Genomic DNA, 10,503 nt, shown 5'->3' with positions numbered 1-10,503 from the left:
TACAATTTCATTTCTTTTCAGCATACTTACTTTATGTTCTTCATAGTGCAATTAATTTTGCCTACTTTCCCTATGTTGGTAGATTTTGGGATCACACAAATACTAAAAATGAAAGTGTTGAATTAGGTTGTTCTCAGCGGCTCATGGGTCAGATGTTTTGTCATGGCTCATTGCATCTGACAGCTGCAGTGCACGAATTTTCAATGTGTCACTGAACGCAGGTCCAACAAATTACAGCAACGCGAGGAGAGCCTAAGAGAAGCCTCGTAACACTATTATTTGTGCCCAAGAACAAGTTGAAAGAGCAACTTCTATTTTGTAGAGGTGTTTTTGGAAACTGATACTGCACACAAAACATAACTTACCTAAGCAATGTATTTACACCTAAGATTTGATTATAAGGTTCTGCCATAATAGTTTTTTCTGCACTATCATTGAACACTCGTAACTCAAAATGACCATGTGAAAAAAGATTCAAGTTTCCATTAAGGAAGAAGGTCTTTCTCTAGCCTTTTCCTTGATTGTAGACATTCCTTACCACACTTTTCTAAGCTGTGTACGCTTGCTTTTCCCCATTCCTTCCAGTTAAGTCCCTTTTATTGTTGTCTTATTTATTTTCCAATCTTTCAAAGTAGTCAGCTTTTCCTATGGCACTTTGCATTGTTCTGCATTTTTACCCTTGGATAAAGTTATTGAAAGTCGACCCTGGGTAGAGGTCATATTTCCGACTCTCTACGATATGACCTTTGATCCAGTGCCCTGGTGGCCTGTAAGCGTTCAAACTCGTGTCGGCTGTTTCGGTCTGGACTGAGGTTTGCCAGTGCCCTGCTCCCACCACCTACATCCTCCTCCTCATCGTCGCGGCTAAGGAAGGCCAGTTCATTTTCATAGCAGAAGGAGTTAGAGCTGGGGACTAGGAACTTGTTCTCCACCATCTCCTTGGCACTGCAGCGGGGGGTGGACGGCACCTCGTAGGTTTTGTGAAAGTGAGAGTAATCCACCTTGTACAGGTTCTTCTCCTCAAACAAGACTGGCTCGAAACGGTGACCCCAAAGGATCTCAGAGGCCAAGTAGGAGCTGCGAGCTTGCGTTGTCATGGCAGTTGCTTCGACCATCCCCTCCAAGATGACGACAATCTCAAAGTCTGCTGTCTCTAGGTCCTGTTTGCTGATCCCAAAAAGGGGGCTCTCCTCATCTATCTCATGGAGAATAGTGATGGGTGAAACCAAGAAAATCCTGTCCAGGCCTTTATCAAAGCCCACGTTAATGTCTATCTGGTCTAGAGGAATATATTCCCCCTCATCAGTGATCCGAGGTTTGATGAGCTGTGCCCTGACATGGGCTTCTACAATGTGGCTCTTGCGAAGGTTCCCTACTCTCCACATGAGGCACAGCTTTCCGTCCCGCATGGCAATGACAGCGTTGTGGCTAAACAACAGAGTTTGTGCTCGCTTCTTAGGCCTCGCCATCTTGGCCATGATGGCGCCAATCATAAAGCAGTCAATGATGCAGCCCACTATGGACTGGAAGACCACCATGAAGACAGCGACTGGACACTCCTCAGTCACACAGCGGTAGCCGTAACCTATGGTAGACTGTGTTTCAATGGAGAATAGAAAGGCAGCCACAAATCCATTGACCTGTAGGACACACGGAGTGAAGTTGTCATCCCCAGCCGGGTTATCCAGATCTCCGTGTAGCAAAGCAATGACCCAAAAGGCTAAGCCGAAGGCTAGCCAGGACACAACAAACACAAGAGTGAAGACTACCAGCATCCATCGCCAGCGAATATCAACACATGTGGTGAAGATGTCGGCCATGTAGCGCTGCGACTTGTCGTCCATGTTGGCAAACTGCACATTGCACTGGCCATTCTTTTTGACGAATCGGTTGCGGCACTTGCGGCGGGTGTGGATTTTGCCATTGCCAAAACCGTTCATGCCATGCATGGTAGTGAGGCGGAGGCCCTCTTCCTCAGATGACACAATGCTGTAGCGGTTGATCCTGCCCACACTCATGCTCCTGGCGGCGCCTCCAGCTGCAGGGTCAGACCAGAAGGGCAGGCCTGGAGTCCCAGTGTGAGATCAAGGCCCCTCACAGCTCGATCACTGACTAAAACTCCATTTTAGTGAGTCATAGACAGGGAGCTGGGTGGGAGCCTTGTGCCTTTATCCAGTCCCTGTAGAGAGTGCCGGGAGAGGAGAACAACATGAGCATCTTTCTGTGACGTAAAATAGAATCACACCACACCTATGAAGCATCACCAAAGACTGAACCATGAAAAGTTTTAGTGTCGAATTTCAAATCGTTGTTACATAACACTCAAATAAATAGTTTTGCTACTGGCCCTAAAAAGAAGGCTACTGATATTAATTTACCATTACACTGAATTAACTGTCTGTGTGTTAGAGAACAAATGACTAATTCTCCATCATCACCAACAGTTTTTGATGAATTTGAATGAAAATACGTTTTTGGTTGGTTGTTGATGTTATCAGGTGTTTCTCTCAATACCTTTTGTTTATTATGAGGTTCCCTGTTAACTAATGTTCACACTAAAGTTCCACCTCTGTGAGGTTGTCAGGCAAATCTTTTACTTTAAAGTTTTACAGTAAGTTCAAGATTGTTATGGTTTATGAAAACACTTTTTTTTCCTGTCCCACTGCCCAATACAAGGTTTATAGTATTAGTATTCATTATACAGGGTGCTTCACACTCCTTCTCCTCACCATCTTGCTCTCTTTAAACATCACGACTCAAAATCCAATTGGCCCCCACTGAAGGGTCCTCATGTCTTTTGATGTCGGCTGGGTAAGTGAAGAGCTGGCCTCACAGCAGATCCACTTCTGTCACATGGCATTTCCTGTGCTTTTCTCTCTCAAATTATAAATAAGGTTGGCAGTGGAGACAAACTAAGCCATCGCCTACCAGATGTTTATTATTATGTAATGAAAAAATTCACGTTGTCGTGTGTGTCGCAACTCGTATCTCCATGGCGGCTATATTTCTGGCCTAGAAAGACTATCACATGTTAGTTTACAGCATGTCATAGTTTGTCAGCAACATGCCATGCAGTCATCACAACAGGCAAACTACTATCTTCTATCTGCTCTAACCTTGCCATTGTCCTTTCAGTACAATACTTTTGTGAGGGCTGTCAAGGGGTACGTCCGTGTATTTGAACATCCTCCCAGGGGATTTATATGTGTGCCACTGATTCCACGGACTCCAGATGCCGTGTGCAGGGACGCAAGAGAAGGACTCTGTGTATTTGACCCCATTCTGTACAATTTGCAGTATTATTAATCATGTTGTGAGGATGCGGTAAATTTACACCACCTTCCCACGGTGCTCGGTGCAAGTAGGTAGTAGATTTCTCCCTGATGCAGTGTCCTGTATTACATATTCACTGTAATTACATATCGGAACTTTAGTTTACAAGAATAGACATATAACACACTTCATAACATAAAACACACACTCGCACTTTATGTGTCAAAATGTTAATCTGGTATGACATGAATCTGTAATATGTCAGTATGACTGTCAAATGAGTTTCTCAGCCAGGCATCAGATAACCTGGCCACTGCGCTGGATGTTGAGAATCAAGGGTCAAGGGGTTTTTTGCCCGTGGGGGCTGGACTGAGGCCCCTCTGGGTGCAGACAGCTTTTATCGCCTGGCCACATCCGCTGTGTGTCTGCCTGCCTGATTTGGGCCCTGAAGACTTGACAGTTCAGTCATGTGCGTTCCCAAATCCCGGGTGCCCTGCCGTCTGCCACACACTCACACTAATGGCGCCCTTTCTCACACTCTTTCAGGTGGAAGTTCTCCTGATCTGGAGCCAGATTACATCATGCACAATCTTAAAATTGTCCCTCAGGGGTCAAACACATACATATAACCAGAAAACATACTGTAGCTAAATGTTATATTCTATTTTTAGACTTCCAAAGGCCTTCTTGCCTTTTGACAATATCACACTACATTCCCAACAGAGCACAGCTGTTAATGCTAAAAATAGTAACTCTACCACTACTCTCAAATATGTAAATTTGTCCAAAAAAACCCCCCTAAAACATGTTATCTCATCCTATTGAACTGTCTCTAGCGCTTGATTTTTACGCATACAGTTTAATAATGCATGTTTGTGCTCCTTGGCTCATCCATGTAGTGGCAGGTGGGCTTGGCTGTATGGCATAGTAGCCACACTGGCTGTGTTACATAATTGAGATGAATCCTGAGCCTCAGCATTTCACATAATACATCTTGGTCAATCTATACAGTACACACATGACCTGAGCAGCCCTACATGGCGCACAGTCTCGATATCATACTGTAGTTTTACAGTGTCGGGTGTCCTGTGAATTGGTCAAATGAAAGTAAAAACCCTCCCTGTGTCCTTGGAGTCATTAGATAAGTGCCTTGGAGTCTCAACCCATGCTGAAAGCCTTTGCCATAGCTCCATGCAAAGCTCTTTAAATCAGATTGTCCCTCTGAGAGCTTGTGCATGTGGTACTTAAAGATTAATCATTCTTTGACATGGATTTGACAGTAGTCTTTAGCATGCCAAAAAGTTTGACGTTAGATAAAGCAACTGCTAGTGACAGCTGAAAATCTTCAAATCCTAATTGCCTTAATTCAAATAAAATGTAAGTTAAAGGTGCAGTGGTAGTTGTTCAGTTCAACAGCTGATTGAACAGATGAAAAAAATATATTTTGGTTAATACACACCTGCTTTTGCTTCAGTTTTTAGGCGCGTCGTTGTTGGTGTCTTGTATTGTCTATCAACGTGGAAATGATAGCAGGTTCCAATCCCGTGTTTTGAATTCTGGTGTAGGGTTGACCTTCGGTTAACATATTAATTATACCGATTGTGCCTTTAATACTGGTTGTTAATTCCTGGAGCACTACCATGTAAATCGTGTACTACAAGCAGCGTGAGATGACAGCTCAGAGGGAGGCCATTACTGCATCTTTGATTCATAAGACAGGACACGGAAAGTGATTTGCACCAGAGCCAATAATTTCATAAATAACCTTTTGTGACCTAGTCCAGCTGTGTGTGTTCTTGGGGAGTTTAGAGGAGTGACTAGGGGGGGTGATAAGCTTGCTGCTGATTAGGATGAATAGCATAAATAATTGGATGTGCAAAATAATGGAAAGGATTGGGAGGAACAATGAGGTGAAGCAGGAGAGGGTACTTCATCTCAAGACATGCATGCAGGAAACTGAGCTCGAGCACTACGATCACGGCCCACCTCCCAAGGCCATTGTGAAGGAGGAGGCGAGGCTCAGGTGTCATTGTATTTTCCTATAGCTCCCCACGCGGAACTCATCTCGTCTCAAGTGACCTACAGGTATTTTCCTATAGAAAGCAACACCACTTCACCATGCAGAGATGTTATCTGATTGATAGTATGTTATACAAACTATAGTTCACAGCTTGTTTTTTGTTGTTTGGTAATGTAACATAATGCAATAATCGGTGACATTTCAAAGGCTGTAACTTCTAGACAAATAGACATAGACAGTGTAAGTTAGAACCAGACAGTGTCCAGCCCTGGAGGCTGTTAGACTCGGTATGTAGGCCAGCCCCTGTGTCGAGATGCCATCTCAGGTGGTTGTAGAGAGAAGTGGTAGAATGAAGTGTTCGTAAAGTACTGAGTCACCTTCTCACATTGTTGTAACAGCTGGTTTAATCTATGCAAGTAGAACAAAATCTGTAGTTTTTTTTTGCTGGCTGCACCTGTATCTTTTCCACCGTTCAAACACCTGGTTCCCATTGATTGATCATTCCCACATGTGAGCTTCTCACTGGGCTTTTTTGATCTTTATTCGTGCTGTTTTTTAATTACTTGTACCCATTCACAAAGGCTGAATCACCCATATTAAACCCGAACTCTGTAATGTCCAATTTTAGGCGACACCTGTTGGTTACAGCACACAAGCTTATAGATATATTATTTTTAATACATCACTGCTACACAGTACGTGAACATGCAAGAAGCTATATAAGCTGTAGTCCGTGCCTTTTTTGTGGATGTGTTGTTTTTATGTTTTCAGTGTGTCCTGCTGCATGTTAAATATCCCTTTTGAATAATAAAAGTGAATCAAACTGAGCTAAGCTGAGATGAAAAGGAGGATGAGGTCATTGAACTGTCAGGCAACGCTGCATAATCTTCATTCTCTTCATCCTCTGTCTCTTTTGTGCCATCACATCAGTGGTTTCTTTATACGCTGATAGAAAAGTGGAGTACCTGAAGCAACACATTTATCCATTAATACCTGCTCATGTCTGTCCTGCAGTATTGTTATGATGAAATAGATGCGACAGACAGTTATCTGACATAATGCTCTCGGGAAATTAGGTGCCTAAAAAGTGGTAACCAGTGGATTTGTTATCAAGGTATTTGGTGGAGTTAAATTGGGTAGATAGAATGCAGAAATGAGTGCATTTGTGATTCTGCTGGTAACGACCAAAAACTAATTACTTTTATAGTCTGTTGATTGATTTGGTTTGATTTCTGTAATCAATTGTAAAAAAAGAAAACATGACAAATTCCCTTCGCTGTTAACCAGATTTGAAAGTGATATCCTGACAATGCAATGATAAGAAACAGGGAAAAGCAGAAACTCTCCAGAATTTATTTTTTGCCCATTTTTACTTCTTGATTTGAATTATTATTCTATCATTAATTGTCAGTTGATTGTCACCAATTAATTTTCTGTGGACTGAATAATTGATTCTTTGATCAATTCAGCGGTACTATTGTTACACAGTATAATGCATTTATGTCCTCTCACCTGCCCTCCCTCTCATGTCTCAGTGAACAAGCTGTGATATGGATCGAGACAATGTAGAGCTGAATCTCACATCATTGTAGACTCACACTTCACTCTTTAATCTTTATTTTAATTTCATTACTGTTAAGCTTTGTCTTTGTCTGCCTTCAAGCTACATTTCAGGGGCTTTTTGTTGTTGTTGTTGTTGTTTTAACCCTTTGGGAGCTGGGAGCCTGTCGATATTACACACTGCTATCGACAGGCAGGGCCTTCTTGGTCACGCCAAAACCCAAGCTAAAGGCTAAAGGTGATAAACCCGGCATGACATTCTGAGGGTGGAAAAATCTATATATACAAAAAAAAGCTTTTCTGCTGTAGTAAAGCTGTTTACTGTGCATGAAATATGTGTTTTGGCTCTGTACTACAGCACAGTGGATTTGAAATGGAACAATGAGACTACAGGAATGACTTTCAGCTTTAATTTGAGGTGTTTACATTCGTGTCAAGGACTTTTAGCAGCTTTTCTGCATTTTTTTTCCAGTAATGGGATAACATGTGCTTGGACAAAAACATTACAAAATAAAGTTATTGAATTAAATGTATTTGTACGTCATTTGCAATCAACGACTCGTTTACAGTAAGTCAAAATGATTCTCACGTTTCTGAACAACTGTTTTTTTTATTATGATTTGATTGCTTTATATGTTTAATTGAGTTTCACCAGGATGGCTGTTGCTGCTCCAAAGGGAGTGCTTAAGAGTAGACATCCAGTGCCACTTTTCTAACTCTACAGACAAGTGACATCTGACAAATATTGACGTGACATTCAGGCTGCAAGTTTGAGGTGAATGTTCCTGTCCTTCCCTTACCTTTATTTGTACCTGTCCTCCCCACAGGCTGCAGAAGTAAAAGGTGGTGTCTTCTCTCCCAGTGTCCCTGTTAACCAAACTGAGGCATTCTCTGCATCTGCCGCCGCAGCTGCTCCTTCTTTGTGTTTTACTCTAATACCGGAGAAAACCACTCCATCATCTTCAGCACAAGGCACAGACCCCCTTTGAATTTCTTCATCCTTGCCTGATCTCTTGTCTCTCTCTCTCTCTCTTTTTTTCAGGTGCTGTTGCGAGCGTAGCTCAAACGCAGTTCCAAGCAGGCTGAATCACACCAGAAACCTTGGGCCAAGTCAGTCAGTCAGTCAGTCAGTGCTGGGTGTGCAAAACAGGTTTGAAACAAGGATTATCCCAGTGAAAATTCAGCTTTTTGTATTTCCATCTTCTGAGGCTGCTTCTTCAGCTGGTCTCCTGCTCATCTTTACTGACATGAAGTCTGTCCCTCACATTTCCCATAAAACTGTACAATACTCTCTCACTGCTTATTAACTGAACAGCTCTCTCTATCAATCTTTTGCAATCTGATCTAGTTGGACTGCTGCTCTCTCTCTCTCTTTCTCTCTCTCTCCCCCTCTGACTATTTCTTCACTCTCTCCCTCCCTCTCTCCTCCCTGTCTCTCCCTCCCTCCCAGCCTCCCTCCCATGGTGTCACAGAAAATTGCCATTTGCAGCCTCCCTCCTCCTCTCTCTTTTCTCCTCCCCTCCTCTCTCTCTCTCTCTCTCCCTCTCCCCCCCATTGTCTCTCTCCCTCCCTCCCACATCATGGCACTACCAGTTGACAGCAACTTGATGCACAGACGTATCATTCAGAAAACTCCAGCAGACAATCCACCATTGTATTTGATCAGATGCTAATCAAAAGTAAATGGAAGCAACATGATGAACATAAAAGGCTTTCACAAAGGCTTCCCACATGAAATTAACAGCCCAGAATCTGCTGCCTTTTTGAGCCCACCTGCTCTGCTTTCACTCCAAGATAAGTCCTGTTATCCCATCATTTACCTTCGTAAGAAAAGAGCTGATTCATGGGAGGTGACTTATTGCAACCTGGCCTTTGGAGCGTCATGTGAGAATACAGACTGCTGCACATCGGTGACACGATCGGGGCAAATCTTCACGCATCTTTACGGCCTGCGATAGTCTTTCTGTAATGAAAGCTTCTATGCGTGCTGCGCAGTGCGGTGTGTGTATCGATATATCACGCTGCCGGGTGCTGTGTCTGAGTGCAGAGTGATGCCTTTCACACTTGTCACCAGCAACTAATCAACAGCATTTGACCCGAGGATGCATGTGTGCGTTCGTCTGGACTCCCATGTCAGAGGGATTGAAATTGAAGTGTGCCAATCACTCTATTAGTCCGCTCTCTTGTTTCATCATATTGGTTTGTGCAGGGCTATTGTCTCAGTGTGCCACTATGCCTGTATCTCTGACTAATTCCTCAGTGGTCTGTTTTTTTTGCCCTGAGTTGTTTTTGCGGAGCGAGCTGTAGCTTTTTCTCCGCTGTTGAGTACGTTATCCTTGACAGCTTCAAAGTGTGACATTATCCTCAGAGCTGAGTGCCTGCTCCCCTTTTCTCACGTCTTTTCAGAGAGCCAGTCATCAGTCAAATGCTAAAAGAGATGACAATTAGTAAGGGAGGGGGTTGAAAGAGTGAGAAGTTTCTAAATACAGCCATACTGGCTCAGCCCCAGCTTTATCACTAATGATTCATCAGTGCAGGAACTCTCTCTCTCTCTCTCTCTCTCTCTCTCTCTCTCTCTCTCTCTCTCTCTGTCTCTCTCGTTTTTTTCTCTTTCTCTCTCTGCGCTCCTATTCGCTCTCCCTCGCAGCCTCTGATTTCAGACTTCTGAGGGTGATTTGCAATAGCCTGTGTGTGATCATCACCAGGCTATTGTGTTTGGCTGAGGACGTCAACTAATGGAGCACAAAGCGTCCTTTTAAAGTGTCTCTCGGTCTGTGTCGGCAACAGGTACTGTACCGGCTCCTGCATAATGTAAGGCTTCGACACCGTGGCGCTGCGAGCCAGGAGAACAGTAGATCACAAGGTTCACACATCTAGACAGTAAACCTCATTATGTAACTGCACCATAATCACAGGTGGCAGCTCACATATCCTTTGCATGTGTGTGTCTAAATGAGAGGGTTTTGCCTCCCAGGGAGATGGCTAAGTGGGATCCACTGCCGCTTCCATGGCTACAGGTATAACACATTTTCACTATTTTCAGACCGATGAGAATTGGTAGAAATGAAGCAAAGACAGAGAGAGAGAGAGAGAGAGAAATAAGGAGATGAGCTGTTGGTCAACTGAAGGCTTTGGCAATGCTAAGGCCATTGTAAACATGACTCATCTGAGAAAGTGTGTTGGTAAAATGAAAATTGAGCATCGTAAACGGTTAAAGAGGTACCACAGAGATTCAGTCTTTAATCTAGAAATCCAAATGTTATCTTACTAGTAACTTTTAGATCATTGTATCCTCATAAATGTGTTTAAACTAACTCCAGTCAATACACCATATATGGAGCTGGACTTGATTGGCTCCACTCGTTAAACCTTTAAGAAAATCCTTTTAATCTGGCCATTGTACAGCATTTCAACTGAAATGCCTCCATGCAGCCTGAGCGGAAAAATGACGGAATAACTGAAAAACTCAAAAACAAATCATTTATTGATTTGCAAGAAAAACACCACAAATGAAATCATGGCAACCCTTTGCCAGTGTGCAACTGAAAGCAAATCACAAAAACAGGCTTATAGGTGGTGTTTGAAATACAGATTTAATGTGAAAATGGAAGAAAGAAGTGGCACACTGAGGTATTAAAACAGCAGCTGAT

General features: G+C 43.1%; 1 protein-coding gene across 1 annotated transcript; it reads right to left on the bottom strand.

The window, feature by feature from the left end:
• Positions 1-716: 716 nt before the first annotated feature.
• Positions 717-2,018, bottom strand: kcnj12a (potassium inwardly rectifying channel subfamily J member 12a). Its single transcript, XM_041962423.1, has one exon. It carries the CDS (start codon positions 2,016-2,018, stop codon positions 717-719), a length of 1,302 nt encoding a protein of 433 aa, XP_041818357.1.
• Between the last annotated feature and the right edge of the window lie 8,485 nt (positions 2,019-10,503).

This window comes from Chelmon rostratus, chromosome 21 (assembly GCF_017976325.1).
Source record: "Chelmon rostratus isolate fCheRos1 chromosome 21, fCheRos1.pri, whole genome shotgun sequence".
In the NCBI taxonomy this organism is placed as follows: Eukaryota; Metazoa; Chordata; class Actinopteri; order Chaetodontiformes; family Chaetodontidae; genus Chelmon; species Chelmon rostratus.
The sequence above is the reverse complement of the archived record's forward strand: the minus strand, read 5'-3'. Positions and strand labels throughout refer to the sequence as shown.

Coding starts and splice junctions, on each gene's coding strand:
- kcnj12a (XM_041962423.1), bottom strand. CDS start 2,018: ATGAGTGTGGGCAGGATCAACCGCTACAGCATTGTGTCATCTGAGGAA.